Source organism: Mus musculus, chromosome 18 (assembly GCF_000001635.26).
Source record: "Mus musculus strain C57BL/6J chromosome 18, GRCm38.p6 C57BL/6J".
Taxonomy (NCBI): Eukaryota; Metazoa; Chordata; class Mammalia; order Rodentia; family Muridae; genus Mus; species Mus musculus.
Window position 1 is genome coordinate 65,377,501 of NC_000084.6, and position 19,033 is coordinate 65,396,533.

General features: G+C 43.8%; 1 protein-coding gene and 1 long non-coding RNA gene across 2 annotated transcripts in view; one reads left to right on the top strand and one right to left on the bottom strand.

The window, feature by feature from the left end:
- The window catches only part of Gm41757, a 43,385-nt gene extending 27,463 nt beyond the window's left edge, over window positions 1-15,922 (top strand). Inside the window, exon 3 of the long non-coding RNA XR_003952636.1 lies at window positions 14,807-15,922. This is a non-coding gene — a long non-coding RNA (predicted gene, 41757). The remainder of the gene's footprint in view (window positions 1-14,806) is intronic.
- Window positions 1-16,388, bottom strand: part of Alpk2 (alpha-kinase 2) — a 128,360-nt gene extending 111,972 nt beyond the window's left edge. Inside the window, exons 1-2 of the mRNA NM_001037294.1 lie at window positions 16,134-16,388; window positions 516-642 (exon numbers count right to left, since the gene is read on the bottom strand). Of these exons, the coding sequence (NP_001032371.1) occupies window positions 516-624 (109 nt within the window). The 5' untranslated portion in view covers window positions 625-642; window positions 16,134-16,388. The remainder of the gene's footprint in view (window positions 1-515; window positions 643-16,133) is intronic.
- Between the last annotated feature and the right edge of the window lie 2,645 nt (window positions 16,389-19,033).

Below are 19,033 nucleotides of genomic sequence, written 5' to 3' on the forward strand. Positions count from 1 at the left end.
GACTGTAGAGCTCGATTTTATGAAGTGAAGTTATTCAAGCCATTCCTAGAGGGCCACAGCAAGTTAAAGAGTTAAAGTATCTATCTGAAAATTAACCAGTTAAAGTATCTGAAAATTAACTAGTTAAAGTATCTGAAAATTAACCAGTTAAAGTATCTGAAAATTAACCAGTTAAAGTGTCTGAAAATTAACCAGTTAAAGTATCTGAAAATTAACCAGGAGGGTTGCCCAATGAAGACCCAGAAGGTAAGAAAAACCATTCAGTATCCAACATATCACTTGAAAAATGTCACAGAGGATTTGGTTGCCCAATCAATTCCTCAGAATGAGTTTCCAAAATAAAATTTCCAGATTGTTGTTTTCATTGTCTTTGAGCCAAGAAACTTAGTCTGCAGAGAGGCATGAAGGTGTGTGTAGCTAGTCTGGGCTGGATAGCAGATAGGCTGGGATGAGCTGCAGCTAATCTGAGTAGGCGCTAGTCTAGCGTGCTTAGAGATTAGTGTAGGGGTCATTACCAGCTATCATGCATCGAAGCACGACGTCAGACTTCTCCGGAACCTTCTGGGAAAGTAACGTTGATAAGAAACATAGCGTGCGCCTCTCGGGGCAGCCTGGATCTGTCATCCTTTCATGCCACGTGATCTGAAACATAAACAAAGCTACCATCACTGTATGTTCTGCGGTTACTCTGACCTACTTTGGAATCCCAGATGCCATGAAGTGTGGATCTGCTACCCAGCCGCAGTTGGGCCAGGAGGCAGTTGGAGGGTCCTCAGCACCCTTCCTGGAGTACAGGGCTACTGTGTGTCAAGAGGCCGCCTTACCCCTCTCAAAATAGTTTGCAGTTTCTCTGATCTACACCCAGTAGAAGCCTAGTATTCCACATCCTCCCATGGCAATGTTACGTGTACAGCTGGGCATCCCTGCCTGAAAGCCACCAATTGAACAGTGCTGGGACTACCCCAGAGCTAGGGGAACACACACTGAGGGAGAATGAGCCCATGAGCCTGCAGTTACAGCTCTCTCATCTTGCTATGCAGGCTAGGAACGAGGCTCAGTTGAGAGAATGCTTTTCTGGTGCGCACGAAGTCCTGGGTTCCATCCCCGACATCACATAACCAGTCTGCAGGTGTAGACAGGAGAGTCAGGAGTTCAAGGTAACCCTTGGCTTATACAGCAAGTTTGAAGCCAGCCTAGGCTAGATGAGATCTTGTCTCAAAAATACAAAACAAGAGAACAAACAAAATATCATTTATATATTATTTATATATTGCCCTCCCACCCCAAAAAGAGTTGAATGGAGAGATGCTGAAATTTGAAAACGACTGACAGCTCTAAACACCAATCAGGTACACAGGGAAGGGGCTGGGCTTGTGCTTTTGATCACGTATGACTTCTTTGGTAGTAACATACTTCTTAGCTATCAGATAATGTTAGTTCACTTAATGTATCTTAAACTAAGAGTAGTTTTGATGCCTCTTATATTGCATACATGAGGAATATGAGGCTCAGGGAGTTTCCTCAACAAGGTGACAACAGCACAGCAAGTGGCTGCCACCCTGATGCTGCCTGCCTTCATCGGGGACTATGCAGGCTAACACTGCAATGACAGTGGTCACAGCTTGTACAGATCTGATGTAGCAGGTGGGTCTGAATCTAAAGGACTTGTTCTTCCTACTCCACCGACAGACAAATGCGAGCATCTCCCACCAAAGTCATCCTTCACAAAGTCCCGAGCTTTGAGATCACAACTCGGTCTATCCAAACAGTCGGAAACCGTTTCTGCTTTCAACTCTCAAACACCACGGAGCTCAGAAAGAGGGCAAGAACCACAGTAGTGTGGTGAGTGAGAATGGAGAAGAGGGGATTGGAAATATAAACGGTCGGTCTAGGAGTGTTGGGTGCCATAAGATAGCCTGGATATCAGCCATTAACATCCAGTCCCCACCCTTATGTGGTCCAGGTGTCAACACCTTAACCATTAACACTCAGTTCCCATCCTTTCCTCTTAGTTTTCTAGAATGTCTAATACCCAGAGAGATGGCTGCCAAAGAGAGGCTCCCTAGCATTCGTTGAGGATCTCACTGGCACCCACACAGTCGGTGAGGGGCAGCAGGAGTGAGGAAGGAAAGCTAATCTGGTACAAAGAAAGAAACTTCACAGTGTGGAAGAACTGCTTCAGTAGCAGGACCCAGCTCTGGAGGACCAAGGGGCTCCCTGTTCAAGTTGAACCAGGACTTGTGGTGGTGGCAGAATCTCACACTAACAAAAAGACTCTACTTTGTAGTGACGACCTAGATCTATGCTCCTGCGTGGCCCTACCTAGTAGGCACGCCTCCTAGAAAATTCCGCTAGTAAGGGCTGGACATTCCGTTACTAGAGAATGCTATCTAAGGCCTCTCTAGCTCTTGCTGGGGTTTGAATCATCCCCTTCACTTCAAGATGTTCTGTTTAGTTTAGAATAAGATGAGTCCTTGATCAAACTGTCTCTGCACGGGACACCTGCACGCTCGCCACATCCAGGTAAAGGCACTCATTTAAGAGAACTGGCTGTCGCCTCCCCTCTATCCCAGGAAGCAAGCTTGTGCATAAGCCTGAGGCTCTACTGACTTGTTTAATGGGTGAGAAATGCTGCAGGGCTGAAGGTGGCAGCTGTTAGCAACAAACAGCAAGAAAAGTCATAAACGCTTCGGCTGGAAAAGAAGTTTGACGTGCCGTGACTGATAGGCCCTGTTGAGGGAAACAGAAAAGAAGGTTGGCAGGAAGGGTACTTTCAAAGCCTGAGTTCTTTGAGGATGTGAAACTGCTTTTCCAATATTTTTGGTTACAGGACTTCTATAAACGCAGATAGAGCCTGAAGCACCTAGGGTCCCTGAGTAACTCATGATCCCATGTCAGAGTCAGGCAAGCCTGGCTCAGTGTAGATGGCGGATCAGTTACATGGGACAGGAAGATAATTCCCCTGCAACTCCATTCTAGAGTAGCTCACAAGCACACTCAGTGGCTGAAGGTAACTGGAGATATGCCTCCTCATGCTGCTGCAAAGACCCACCTTTGCAGAACAGGCAGAAGAAAAATGAGTCTTCAACAGCACTATAGTTAGTTGCCCCTCACTAGAGACTCAAGGGTGGTCATGGAAGCCAGAGCTAGCTATTTGGTTTGAGGTTTGTTTGTTAAGTCTGAATGTGGGTTTAAGATTTTAAAGTCGATATTGCTCAGTATTACTGAGAAGAGAATTTTAGAGTTAGAGGTACGCATAAGGCAGAAATAACAAATCTAAGTCACCTTTGGTTTTTCATCTTGCATTTCATTGTGAGGTGCTGAAGGTCAAACCCGGGGCCTGGATACATTAGGCAAGTCCTCTACTATTGACAAACACTCCCAGAACCCATTTTTAAATGGTATTTTATAATACTGTAGCAAATCCCGTGCATGTGTTCATTCATTCTCCATGTCACAGCAAAGGGGGAGGAGCAAGAGTTGGCAAAACCTATGGACTTGTGGCTTCAAGGTGGAAATGCCACCCCCCTGTGACTTATTGACCAGTGTTATATTTAAAGATGCCTGTAATGAGATAATTAGCATACCACATACTGCACCCACTGACTTTCCTTATAACTAATTGGCTTGTGCAACCAGCATCCCCACAATCGCATTTAGAACGTGCAGTCACCCCTGAAGAAAGCCTCACTCGTCTCCTCATTTCATTATTCCCATGCCCAGTCCCTGTCTACACCAGCCTGTGACCACCAAGCCACTTTCTAGTTCTGTGGATTTTCTTCTTCAGGACACTTCATACAACCAGACTCTTCCTCTTAGCATAATGTCGTCAAGTTTGTCTGCATTGTCATGCCTGCAGATGAAAGCCATCACCATCAAAACTTGTCGGGAAACACTGTTGGCGAGAAAGATGACTACCTTGGCTCTCCACATTCCTACAGACTTACTCAATGTCTTCTGGGGGAATCTCCCAGCTGGAAAATGCTCTCCTGTGCAAGAGACATCCTAGGCTTCTGGACCAAACCCAGGCTGCTAGGAACAGATGGAAACGCAGCTCTGCCACTTCTTTGGGCAAAGTACGGAGCCTATTTCCTCCCCTGTCGGCAGGGCAATGGGAACAGTGTAAGGACGAGAACCCATGTCAACTGCCTCCTAAGCCTCTGTGACATGATTAGTTCGTGTGATAGTAGCCTGGAGGCTCTCGGGTAGGACTGCCTCCTCTCAAGTTTCCTTTTCTGCTGTGGGTTACCACAGGGCTGTTGTTGGGGTTTTTTTGTTGTTGTTTTTTTTTTTTATGTGATATTCCAATTAACAGATAAACAGGTCTCCTAGAGTAAGGTTCATCGAGAAAGTGATGCACAGAGCAAGCTTCCTCCCACTCCAACTCCTAGGGCCATGGCTGTGGGTTGAATGGAAAGAAAGGGCTCACAGAGCCGGGCTGGTGGCGAGGCCCCTGTGCGTCAACTGCAACTCCTCCAGAGGTGACCACTTCCTGTCAGTCCTGTCCCACACATGAAACTCCTGACATGACAGTGTGGTTGACTCACGAGGTTGGGTTAGTTAACTGAGCGTCTTAGCCACTGGGCACTGACTGTTCTCTGAAGGAAAAGGACAGTTAAGTCGGGCCATGGTTCAGGTTTCCTGGTTTCTCTGAAGGTGAGAATGACGGATGAATGTTGAACGTGCTAAGAGGCGACAAATGGAGGCTGAAGTATTAGCATGGGTGGAGGGAGCCACTGAAGGAGAGCTTCCAAATCAACGTAAGGGGGGAGGGGAAGTGCATTAGCCCAAAAGAACACCAGATTTTTTCAGCCTCTCCCTGCTTTTCTTTCTTTTTCCTGTGTGGTTCAGAGCAAGTTTCTTACTTAAAAAAATAATAATAATAATACGGGCTTTTAATTATACAGGTCCTAAATACATACATTTATGCTTTTAAAAAGTACATATAATGTATGTGTTTAGAGATGACCACTTGGAAGATTTTCTACACACACAAACACACACTCATAAGAGAGAAGTTGGGACTGGGGAGGAGGAGTTGGGACTGGGGAGGAGAGCAGGCCACAGAAGGAGTTGGAGGGTAACAGAGGTGTAGGAATGATGTAAACATGCTATTATTAGTATATAGTATAAAGCATTATGTAATATCTGTGGCTCTGGGCTTAATGTCTGGAAAATTATAAAAGCCATGCCTTTTGAGAAAGTGCGAGTCTATAGGCAGGTTCTTAGGAGCATTTCAAACATCTGAAAAGGATCAAGGTTTATTTTGGCTTGACACAAAGAGTCAGCTGTCATCAGCAAGATCAAGGAAGAGGCCACAGCGTGCACACAGAGCCCAGGAGTGGCTCTGACAGAGCTGGCAGGAGAGCCAGCCATCGAGTCTTTTCACTGTGGGAGAGGCAGGGTTACTTATTACCATCGGCAGGTGCAGTCCTGAATTTGCCGAGTTACTGACTGATCTTTTAGACACCACACACACTGCCCCCTTAGTACTCAGCCCCATGTTAGGGGAAGTACCCTCCCTAAAGGGGTTCCGGACATTTCAGAAGCACATGTTCAAGACAGACTGCCCAGGGACAGATAACATTTGGGGAGTGGATCTTGGCATGGTGGTGATTGCTTGTGATCCCAGCACTTGGGAGGCTGCAGCAGGAGGATCCTGAATCTTGATGTGTCTAGTCCTGCTGGGACTGGATGTCCCAGGGTGGGGTGGTACCCAAGGGGTAAAAGGATGTTCGGTAGATGTGCAGTTCCAAGACATGACCACATTTAATCCTCATAGTGAGATCCTTACGTGTATATCTTTTCCTACTTCACACATATTTACTTGGGAGCATAAATAGATTATCATTTTTGTTGTTTATTTATCCGAGACAGTATTTCACGGTGTAGCCCCAGGCTGACTTCAAAGTCAATATCCTCCTGCCTTTGCCTTGAAAGTGTTAGGGTCACAGGATGTGACTCCATATACAAACCCTCCAAAGAAAGCAGTGGGGACACAGGTTGGTTAGTGGATGTGGGTGGGAAGAAGACTAATTGACAACACACACACATGTATGTATGTATGTATGTATGTTTATGCTTATGTATATATGTATATGTATGTATATGTACATGTCTATGTGTTTATGTGCGTATGTGTATATATGTATATGTATGTTGGTTTATATATATATGTATATATATTAGATATAGTAGATATGTATGAGGAGGATATTTTTATATGTGTGTTAGGATATACATCTTACATATTAGATATATGTTATGTACAATATATGTCTTATATATCCATATATATATAACATATCCTCCTGCCTTAGCCTTGAAAGTGCTAGAATCACAGGCAGGGCTACAATGTGATATGGGCCCAGGTGAGTTGTTTTCAATATATATAAATACATATATGCATATATATACACACATATATATGTATACAGGTTAATGCATACACACACATACACAGAGTTCTATGAAACACAAAAGAAGAAGGGGAGCTATTTGGCAAGAGGCAGGGGATCAGCAGGAAGGAAGAGAAAGCACAGGAAAGGGTGACAGAGGATTGAACATGAGCAAAGTATACAATATACATGTTTAGCATGTCATAACAAAGCCCATCTATTGTATAATGAATATATATCTATAATACTTTTTTAAATACTACATGTGCCCAAGAAATCTTTTGTGACAAGATATGTGGTGATAGTTACCTCTTTGGTAACTATCAAACCTTAGAGTGAATTATATAATATGCAAATATATCATAACAAAGCACATACTAAAAATAGAGAAAGGAGACAAATGCTTGGGCAGCACCTATTGTTTGCATCTAAGCTCTGCCGTGATAAAAAACTGGAAGCAGTATAAGCATCTGTCTTAGTCAGGGTTTGTATTCCTGCACAAACATCAGGACCAAGAAGCAAGTTGGGGAGGAAAGGGTTTATTCAGCTTACACTTCCACATTGCTGTTCATCACCAAAGAAAGTCAGGACTGGAAGTCAAACAGGTCATAAAGCTGGAGCTGATGCAGAGGCCATGGAGGGATGTTCCTTACTGGCTTGCTTCCCCTGGCTTGCTTAGCCTACTCTCTTATAGAACCCAAGACTGCCAGCCCAGGGATGGTCCCACCCACAAGGGGCCTTTCCCCCTTGATCACTAACTGAGAAAATACCCCACAGCTGGATCTCATGGAGGTATTTCCCCAACTGAAGTTCCTTTCTCTGTGATAACCCCAGCTGTGTCAAGTTGACACAAAACTAGCCAGTACAGCATCCATTAGTAGGAACCTGATGACATATGTCTAAACAATAGAATTGTCTTATAGTTTGTCTGAGTATTACCTTGAACTTCTGACTGTCTTACTACAACCTCCCAAGTTCAGGGATCATACAGATGGTGGGATTGAATGCTGGATTTCTTACATGCTAGGCAAACACTACCAATGCGACTAACAACCTTAGCCCTTGACGGAATCTTTTAACAATAATGAATAGATATGAAGTAACCTCCAAAATATATTGATAAGTAAAATGAGGTGTAGAAGTATTAAGTATGCCAGCCCTTCCATTTAGAAGAATATCTTGAGGTTGGCAAGATGGCTCAATGGATAATGGCACTTGCTACCAAGCCTAACTAATGCAGTTGGATACCCAGAACCCACGTGGTGGAAGTAGAAAACCAATTCCAAAAGCTATCCTTGGACTTCTACTCACATGATGTGCATTGGCAAGCACACACACACACACACACACACACACACACAGAGAGAGAGAGAGAGAGAGAGAGAGAGAGAGAATGTGACTATGTCATAATATGCTCATTTGTACATTTAATATGTTAATAAATACACAAAAATCTGGTAGCCTAGTTGTCCTGAGTATTTAGGGGAATATGATGATATTGTTTAAGGACAGTTACTTTACCTAGTAAATAAAATTTAACTTTTAAAGTATTTGTGTGTACGCTGCTAAAGACGGGGTGAAGGGTGGCCTTGGAGTTGCTGCTTTCTCTAGCTTTTCTTTTTTAACTTTATTTTTTTAATTGTTTTTGCTTTCCCACGGATACTCCTCTCCCCTCCCCTCCCCTCCCCTCCCCTCCTCTTTTCTTCTCTCCTCTCCTCTGCCATTTAAACTCATTTCCAATTCTTTGATGGAAGAAATCTAAAAAAATACGTCAAGGTTATACATGTCAGAGCTTACGTTCCTGATTTCATATTGAAAAGCATAGATATGATAAGTGTCTTTCCCAAGGTCACACAGCTTTTTAATGGAAGCACCTGGGTTTCCTGAATATGGTTATTGATATATTCAAATGATACGCATTCATCTGTCTTATCCTAGCCTCTGAAGGTAAAAGACAGAAGAGAGAAAGACTTGCATTGCATAAAGCAAACCCACCCTGGTGGTGCAAGTCTACAGTCCACCTACTTGGGAGCCCAAGGCAAGAGGATGGAAAGTTCAAGGTCAGCTAGTGATGTCCTGTTACAAAGATACAGAGTGAGATCCTGTTACAAAATGAGAGGTAAAAGGATGGATGAGGCTATAACTTAGTCATAGAGTACATGCCTAGCATGTACAAGGCCCTAGACTCAATTCCCAATAAAGCACACATACACACACACACATTCACATCTACACACACATACATACACACTCCCATACACACCTACACACACACCTACACACACTCATACACACACACATATATATATACACACATACACTCACACATACACACACTCACACATACACACATACACACTCACGTACACTCATACATATACACTTACACACACACATATACATACTTACATACACTCGCACCTACACACACACTCACACCTACACACATATACAATCACACATACACACACTAATACCTACACACATATACACTCACATATACACACACTCACACACTCACACCTACACACATATACACACATATACACTCACACATACACTCACACATTACACACATACACTCACACATACACACACTCACACATACACACATACACACTCACGTACACTCATACATACATATACACTTACACACACACATATACATACTTACATACACTCGCACCTACACACACACTCACACCTACACACATATACACACATATACACTCACACATACACTCACACATTACACACATACACATTCACATACACACATATACAAACACTCACATACACACACACACACACACATACACACACACATACACACACACACACAGGCATACATACATATATGCACAGGTGGAACATGGCCCTGTGAGATCATTTGTGAACTAATGATTATTACTTTGGTTGAAAGTTGAATGCCACAGACTGCTGTGTGCAATTGTAACCTCCCCCCTCAGCCTGAAACCTGGCTGAACAAGTTTCACTGTTATCAGGAAGAAAGCATCGGGGTGGAGTCTGCCACCCTATCGTTCTGTCACGCCCACTTCTACTGCCCACCGCCTAGCTGTTCCGGAGCTATCATGTGGTCACCTGAAATTTTACTCCAGGATGATTGGCCGGAATGGCCCCCTTCCCCTCCTTCATAACTCAGTGCACGAATTAGTAAAATTGAGCTTTGATCAGAACCTGGTTTAGCTCTCTCACGCTTAGCTCTCTCTTTGCTTAGCTCTATCACGCGAGTCACCGCCTAGCCCCCCCCCCCCCGCTCTTCTCTTCCAGGTTTCCAAGATGCCTTTCCAGACCCAGGCATGTGAGCTGCTAGCTGGACACAACATGCAATCTCCAGCTGCATCAGCAAGACCCTTCAGAAAGAACACTGTAAGAGAAAAGCACCCCTCTCCATCGATCCCCTTGTTCTCCACATTCACCCAGGCTCCTACTATACCCCACCCACCCCCACTGTCATAAACCCTAAGGCAATGCTGGCCCATTCCACCACACCTGGTTTATGCAGTCGTCGAGAGCAAACCCTGAATCATGAGCACTTTAGAACTTTGCCAATTATTCTTGAAGTATCACTGTCATGGGAAGCAAGATATGCCTTAGGGATAAAGAATATCACACCTAAATTTTTTTTAAAGAACTCCCAGGGGCTGGATAGATGGAACAGCAGTTCAGAGCACTTGTTTTTGCAGAGGACCCAGGTTCAATTCCCAGCAACCACATGGCTCCACGCAACCGTATGTGACTCTAGTTTGAAGGAGTCTAGTGCCTCTTCTGACCTCCACAGGCACCAGGAATACATGTGATGTACAAACATGCATGCAGACACAACACTTACATGAAATTAAATAAGTCGCCGGGTGGTGGTGGCGCACGCCTTTAATCCCAGCACTCGGGAGGCAGAGGCAGGTGGATTTCTGAGTTAGAGGCCAGCCTGATCTATAAATCTACAAAGTGAGTTCCAGGACAGCCAGGGCTATACAGAGAAACCCTGTCTCAAAAAACCAAAAGAAAAAAAAAGAAATTAAATAAGTCTTTAAACAAATTAAGATTCTCAGAGCACAGTGCTACATCCACGGGCTCAGTCCGTTGACAGATAAGGACTTCTATAGAAAAACACTTTTATTTGTCTGAGCTGAGCTTTAAAACAGGTTCACCCTTCACCTTTAATGCAGTGGCTCTCAACCTTCCTACTGTTGCAACCCTTTATTTAATATAGTCCCTCATTTGGTGACCTCCGCAAAATTATTTTTTGTATGATGTTTTATTAGGTATTTTCTTCATTTTCAAATGCTATCCCGAAAGTCCCCTATACCCTCCCCCCGCCCTGCTCCCCAACGCACCCACTCTCGCTTCCTGGCCCTGGCATTCACCTGTACTGGGGCATATAATCTTCACAATACCAAGGGCCTCTCCTTGCATTGATGGCCAACTAGGCCATCCTCTGCTACATATGCAACTAGAGACATGAGTTCTGGGGGTACTGGTTAGTTCATATTGTTGTTCCTCCTTTAGGGTTGCAGACCCCTTCAGCTCCTTGGGTACTTTCTCTAGCTCCTTCATTGGGGGCCCTGTGTTCCATCCAATAGATGACTGTGAGCATCCACTTCTGTATTTGCCAGGCACTGGCATAGCCTCACAAGAGATAGCTAGCTATATCAGGGTCCTATCAGCAAAATCTTGCTGGCATCTACAGTAGTGTCTGGGTTTGGTGGCTGTTTATGGGATGGATCCCCGGCACAAAATTATTTTCATCGCTATTTCCTAACTGTGATTTTTCTACTGGTATGAATTGTAATGTAAATACCTAATATGCAACCCCTGAAGGTTGCAACCCACAGGTTGAGAACCACTGTTTTAAGGCATGAATGAGCCTACTGTTAACTTTAAATCAAGGGGAGGAATGGGATGGCTTCAGAGACTTTTCTCCAAACATCGTTTCAGAGTCCTGCTAATAGCTGTCCCCTGTATCTTCAGTATCCCTGTCCACTCAGGTCCACTCAGTGGCCTCATGATTTCATGCGATCAGACCTGCCTTTCCTGCTTTGTAAGCTCTGACTGGTCTAAACGGATCATGGTTCTCTTGGTGCTGATCAGTTCAGAGACCAAGTCTAAGTCAGTTTGTGTATGACATGTTCCCGAAAGTAGTGCAGGAAGCAATCCAAATGATGCAAAGCTTAGGCCTTTCACTCTGTCCTCAACAGAAAAGAGCAAGTAGGGGTTGCGGGGAGGGGATGTCTGACTGGCTTGCTTGACAGAAAGCTACCTGTCTTGAGACTGTGAGAAAGCTGGCTTGAGGTTGAAACCAAAACAGAGAAGCTGAGCCTCCAGAAATGCAAAGAAACGGAACTCGAGTCCTGACCTATCTCCTAGGCCTTTCTTCCATTGTATGAGCAATAGATTCCCATGCTATTGTGCTAGTCTGTAGGCTAATTTCGTTCTACTTCTCAAAGACGTATTGAAGTAGTCACATCACCTCCTCCTTCACAATGGTTCCCGGAATTCCTACTACTAACTCTCCATACCAGATCCACATAACAACCACGTTATAGACAGAAGTAATGGACTTCAGATCACCAAATTATAGACAGAAGCAACAGATTTAAGATTAGATGGCTTACTCAAAGAGTGCTTCCCTAAGAGAGCTCTGGGAGAACTATGGAAAATATAGCCAAACTTATGTTACTTCCTATTGATTCCTTTTTAGTTTTCCTATTTCTTTTATGAATCTTCCACATCTACCTGTTCAAATCCCACTAGTTTTTTTTTGTTTTTTTTTTAAATTTTTACTTATTTACTTTTTTTTTAGATTTATTTACTTATTATTTATTTATTATATGTAAGTACACTGTAGCTGTCTTCAGACACTCCAGAAGAGGGCATCAGATCTCATTACGGGTGGTTGTGAGCCACCATGTGGTTGCTGGGATTTGAACTTTGGACCTTTGGAAGAGTAGTCGGGTGCTCTTACCCACTGAGCCATCTCACCAGCCCCAAATCCCACTAGTTTTAAATCACTTAAACACAAATGCTTGCTTCCTTTAAAAGCTTCCCTGATACTCTCAACTGGAAAAAGCCAACCCATTTCCAGATGATGTTCTCCTCCACATAACTAGAGTGTGAACTGATTGCCCACAGAGGACCTGATTAGATTATCTTCCTTGGACTATTTTAAGCACTAACACAAGGTGTCCATAACCTTGACATCTCTGAGAAAGTAAGTTCAGGGACCGAAAAACCACATGTGCAGAAAAAGGTTGTCTTTAGGAATTGTGTGCCTAAGAGTTGATTCTCTTGAAGTGGTTTTCCACATCACAACCATCAGCATCCTCTGAGAATGTGGAAGAAATACGAATATGTGGGATCCTCTGAACCAGGGCCTCTTGGGCAAGTCCCGCTGTCTGCAATCTGATGTTCTTGGACTTTGAAGAACAACTAGACTCCAGTGCCTTAAGCTACAGACTGAGAAGCAGATGAGCCTGGTGGTTGAAGATCAAGTGAAGATAAAAGAGAGCTGTGCTTTCTGAGATGAAACCGTAGCAGCCATGGAAGATCGGGCTCTGGGATGGTAAATGCACGGTATCCAGCCTTGAGCTATCCAGAGCTGAGTGTCTCTTTTGCCTGGCATCCAACCCATTGACTTGATCTCCAGACAGTCCTGCTCAGCTGTGCATCTACAGAAACACCAATAAGGGTTCTAGATGTGTGTGTGCGCGCGCGCATGTAGGGGTCTTGTAGGGGTTGCATGTGAATGCATGTGCACATGTGTGCAGGTCCTAAGACAATCTCAGGGGTTACTCCTCAGATGCCATCCACCTTGTTTTTTTTATTTTATTTTTGTTGTTGTTGCTGCTGTTTTTTTTATTTTTACATGTTTGTGTGCAGATGGTGGGCATTTGTGTGCTCCAACATGGATGTGAAGGTCAGGAGACTCTTGCAGGAATCAGTTTTCTCCTTCTACTCTGTGAGCTCCAGGGATTAAAGACAGGTCGACCCACCAGTGCCTCTACCCAGCGAGCCTTCTTAGTGGTTTTCTTGTTTGTTTTGCTTTCAAGACACTATCTTTCATTAGCCAATAGCTCACTAGCAGGCTAGGCTGGCTGGTGAGCCCCAGGGATCTGCCTGTCTCTATCCCTACTGAGATTACAAGTGCTCACCATAATGTCTGGGTAGTTTGTTTATTTGTTTGTTTGGGGTTTTCTTACTGACTTAACTACATCCCCAGTCCTAAACATTCTTTAGTGTCCTTTTCTTTCTCTGAAGGTATTGATTCCTTCATTATTGCCAGGTGTAAAACATACTATTTCTTCCTCCTACGTTTCTTACATAATCCACATTTCCTAGTTTTCCTTTGGGGCAGAATTAAGCTGAGAGCCACAGGACTACCTATGACCTTCCAGTAACTCGGGCAAAGGATTTATTGAGATACTCTAATCTATCTGGGGAAAACCCTGAGAGGGTTCACAAAAGGAAGGAACAATACAGATGTCTGTTGTCACAGTTCTTTGGAAATATCCCATAAGCCCCAGGCAAGATTCTTGTCTCTCTGCTCAGGTGCCTCACTAGCTACTACAAATCTCACAGCTCCAGTCTACAGTGTGCAGCTGAGACTAAAAACCACACTGCTTCCACGATGGCCTATTCCAGGTGCTGGCGCTGTTCAACGGCACCAACCACACGGCTCCTTAGAGAATTCCTGTCTCTCTTCCCATGCTCTACTTGATCTACTTAATCAAATTGAGGCTAAACTACAATCTTTGAGAAAAGACTACACTTCTACCTTTAAATACTTCTCACAAAAACCACAGACACTGGCTTGAACAAGTAGAATGACCCTACTCTCTATTACTGTGGCTCCCCCAACACTCAGACTTTAACACAGTACCAACAGATATGAAAAAAAAATTATTCTGAAATGATGCTGATAAAGCTCTAGTTATCCTTTAAGATAATAAACATATCATCATTTTCAGTACAAAAATGTATTTTCTCTTATTTATCATCAATACATTCTAAGGTAGAATCGTGTTTTTAATTTTTTTGCACATTATCTTATTTATCAATACAGTCTGTCTAAGGAAGAATCCTTTTTTAAAATTGTTTTTGACACATTATTCTCAAGTATAGAATGTTCCTCAAAGTGTCTAATTTTTCATTGTGCCACTGGCAATAAGAAACTTTTGTTGTTGTTGTTTGTTTGTTTGTTTGTTTGTTTCTATTACTCTGTACAGTTACTATGGTCTTATCCTGAAGTCTTACAGGAGAGACTTTAATGACAAAGGTGCAGGACATACTTTCACTGAGAAACTATGGCGCCACAGATACTTCAGATGTCTGTGTTCGTCCCACCTCCTATCAATCCTGTTTGAACCGGTGCTCTCTTTATTTTATAGGTAAGAAAAACTGAGCCAGGGTTAGAAGTGGATCTCACATGGAGCTTCAGATCCTGTCCCTTCTTCTTGAAGACTGTTCATCTTCCCTCTGTGAGGTACAGAATAGGGAGTTTCCAGGCACTTACATTGTTTCTGTGAAGCAATGTAAGCTGTCTCTCTGTTTATGCTAATATCTACACACAAGTATTCATCAAGCTGTTCAAAATTAACGCATTTGGGGTTCTGTGCCTGATATGAATACAAACTCCACTCTACTAAAAATGTCCTCCAATCCCATGTTTGATAAACACTTCAAAAGTGCAATGTACCCTGAGATTTAAAATGTGTTTAGATCCTAGTTTTCAACATCTGCACCTGCCTATTGGCCATCAGCACTTTTTAATACAGGATGTGTCAAGTTGTTGCTACAGAAGCTTGCTCACTCACATCCTTGGTTTCAGTTCAGAACTCTGAGCACACACAAGCTCTATTTCCCCTTAGCTGGCATGCTGGTATAACGGAACGACATGCCTTTAGAACAGTGCTCTGGCTAATCAAGCTTAGGAAGGAAGGTTACCTTTGCATAATGAAGATGCTGTGGAGAGGAAATAATTTGAGCAGAGGAAGGTGAAACACTGAACTTGCTCTAATCTATTTTTAAATGGTTGTCAGATGTCTGGAATTGACACCCTTGATGGGACATTCTAAAGTTTAGATGTATTCATTAAAATTTGACCAAGACCCAACATGATGGTGAATCTTTATTATGACTATTATTGATTTCCCTTTTTAACTGACTTTCTAACCTCGAGGTCTCTTTAATCTGTTTCACGACAGCGAATGTCTGTATAAGCCATTTGTAAACAGCCGATGGCTTTCAGGCAACTTGATCTAGCACAGCACACTGCTGCCCACCTAGAAAGCTAACTTTTGAACAAACTGTTCAGATACCTAGGGCTAGTATCCGCTGAATATCTGCCTCAATTCTTCAAGCTCCCAGTGGCTATGATCTTCATTTATAAATCGATCCTTTGAGACATTTTTTGTTTGTTTGTTGTTACTAGCTGTTAAGACAGATGTGATGTGAAAGGAACAATTTTAACCACTAGCAAACCAAAATAAACAAACATTTAAAAATGTGCCTGCGTTTCATAGCGGTCACGGGGGACTTGACACATGACCGTGGGCACTTGGCCACATTAAAACCCTATACATGACAGTATCCCATTCAGCCTTGGTCTGTTTCAGAAAGAAGCAACCTGCTTTGTTCTGTTATAGAAAATGTCAATGGTGATATATTTAAAGCACAGCCAATCCTTGTTAAAAACCCAAAGGTCTCCATACTTACTTTTCAATACTGTTTATCCGAGAGACGTTATTGAAGGGCTGGCTCGTTGTTGGGGTCCCCTGGCTGTATGTGAAGCATTGATTGGATGTCCTTCTGTCCTTGTCCCCTGACAGGGACTCAAATTCAAGGTCTTGTCCACAAACAGATCAAAGCGCAGTTGGGTCTGTTTCAGAAAAAACTCATGTCTTCCTAAGAGGGAAAAGTCCGTGCCCAAGCAAGCTCTGGAAGAAGAGCTTGTTTTGCCTGCCCTTGAATGAACTAGGTCACTGCTGAAGCTGGAGAATATTTTTTAGCATCACTGTGATGAAACTTGAGGGCCTGTTTCTGCAGTAGGTGCGACACTTGTTGACACTGCCTGCCGCTGGAGAGGCCCTGGCAAAAGGACTTGATGAAACCCAGTCCCAGGGAGCTGAACTCCAGAGGAGTTGTCACTGACAGGCTGCTGGGGACAGCCGGCTCTCTGCAAAGCCCATGCAGGACCATGATTTAATTGCTCTCCTCTAAGGAAAGCAGACACAGGGAGGGAATCAGTCAGTGGTGGTCATGGTAGGAAACCCCCAGGGAGGGTGGAGGGGTGGTGGAAATGAGAGCTCGAGTGTTGTCCATTTAGAAATGGCACTGGGTCTTACTCTGAGCAGAAGAAACAGAAGGTCAGATCCCCCTCCCCCACCAACCCTTCCTCTCTTCTTATTTTGGCTGCAGTAGTAAGGAAAAAGAGAAAGGCTAAATGTAGTGGTACGTGCCTATAATTCCAGCACTCAGTAAGCCAAATTGGAAGTATTGTCACAAGTTCAAGGACAGCCTGGGCAACTTAGAAAGACCTGTCTGGAAACAAAAACAAAACAGGGCAAATAACAAGAAAAAAAAAAAAAAAAGGAGTACATCCCAGAACTTTGGGGAAAGAGGCAAAAAATTTTGAGGAATTTGAGGCTATTCTCAACAACATGATGAGTTTAAGGCCAGTCTAGGCTATATGAAAACTCATCTTAAAAACAGTCAGGACTCACAGAAAAGAACTAGCGTACCTGTCCTCTGAGAGGCTCCACCCAGAAGCTACCTGAAACAGACGCAGAGACCCACAGCCAAACATTGGACCAAGCTCAGGAAATCTTGTGGACGAGTTGGGGGGAGGGGAGGGTGGAGGGAGTTAAAGAAGATAGATAGGGACTCTACAAGAAGACCAACAGAGTCAAGTAACATGTACCCTTGGGGGCTCTCAGATCCTGAACCACCAACCAAAGAGCATACACAGGCTGGACCTAGGCCCCCAGACATATGTAGCAGATGTGCAGTTTGGTCTTCAAGGTTCCCCAACAACTGGAGCAGGCGCTTACCCTGACCCTGTTCCCTGCCTGTGGATCCTGCTCTCCTAACTGGGCTTCCTTGTCTGGCCTCAGTGGGAGAGGGTGTGCCTAGTCCTACATTGACTTGAGGTACCATGGTATGGGTTCCTTGGAGGGGGAACCTCCCTGTTGTCCAAGGTGAAGGGGAGAGATCTTATGGGGGGGACTGGGAGGAGGGGGGATTTGATCAGGTTGTAAAGTTAATAAATAAATTAATGGGGGAAAAAACAGTCAGGCAATGGGGTACATACCTTTAATCCTAGTACTTGGGAAACAGAGATAAACAGATCTCTGTGAGTTTGGGCCAGCCTGGTTTACAAGGCAGCCAGGGTTACATAGAGACCCTATCTCTAAAGAAATAAACAAATAAACAAATTTAAAAAAAAAAATCAGGAGAAACCATAGAGAAATGCCACAGGGCCTAGTCCTGTTTGTCAGCAATTGTTCCTGTTTCATAGTTTATAACGTGGGCATTTCTTTGAATTTTGTTCAAATCCAAGAAAGGACATGGAAAATCCAGCGGCGGCCTTCGGTAAGTCCCCTTGCCTCACTACAAAAATATTTTAATGCTCGATACCTGGAAACTGACTAGCTAGAAGGAAACCTCTCATGAGACAGAGATGGCTAAAATTAGCTTCTCTAAGTGGGTGACTTTGAAAGGGACATGACTTCACTCTGTGGCGAGCACTGTACTCCTCAAAAGCAGTGCCTGTGTGCACGCCTCAGTGTGTGCCTCCATCTTCTTGGCAGAAGATATTTATTCACAGGGAAAAGAAAAAAAAGTCACTGTTACATTATTAAATATCAAGACAAGGCTTGTACATCTGATGGACTCCGTTTGTCAGTTTTTAATCTGCACATGAGAAGGAAGATAGTGAAAACTGAAAGTAACTCTAAAATAACACCCATCCCCTTGCAGATACACCCATGAAATGAGGCTGCAGAGAAAAAACCAAATCCCTGGGACTGTGGATATCAGCTCCTTTCAGGTATATCTGGGGGGTCTTCTCAGCTTAAAGTGTGTTCCAGAGAAGAGGAGAAAAAGGAGTGGGGGGGGGGAACCCTCTAGAAAGTACCAGAGACCCAAGAGGTGAGAGACTCTAAGGACTCAATGAGGTGACCTTAACCAAAATGCCCAACCCTGGGGAGAGGGAACATGAAGAGACCACCTCCAGTAGATAGACAGGCCCTCAAACAGAGGGACAGGGTTACTAACCCACAGTCAAAATTTATGACCCAGAACTGTTCCTGTCTAAAAGAACTGCAGGGACAAAAATGGAGAAGAAACTGAAGGAAAGATGGCCCAACTTGGGATTCATCCCATGGGAGGGCACCAAGGCTGATGCTATTACTGATGCTATAGTGTGCTTACAGATGGGAGCCTGGAATGGCTGTCCCCTGAGAGGTTCTACCAGCAGCTGACTGAGACAGACACAGATACTTACACCCAACTTACACCCCTATGGTTGAATTAGAGGAAGGATTGAAGAAGCTGAAGGGGAGAGTGACCCCATAGGAAGACCAGCAGTCTCAATTTATCCAGACCCCAGCGAGCTT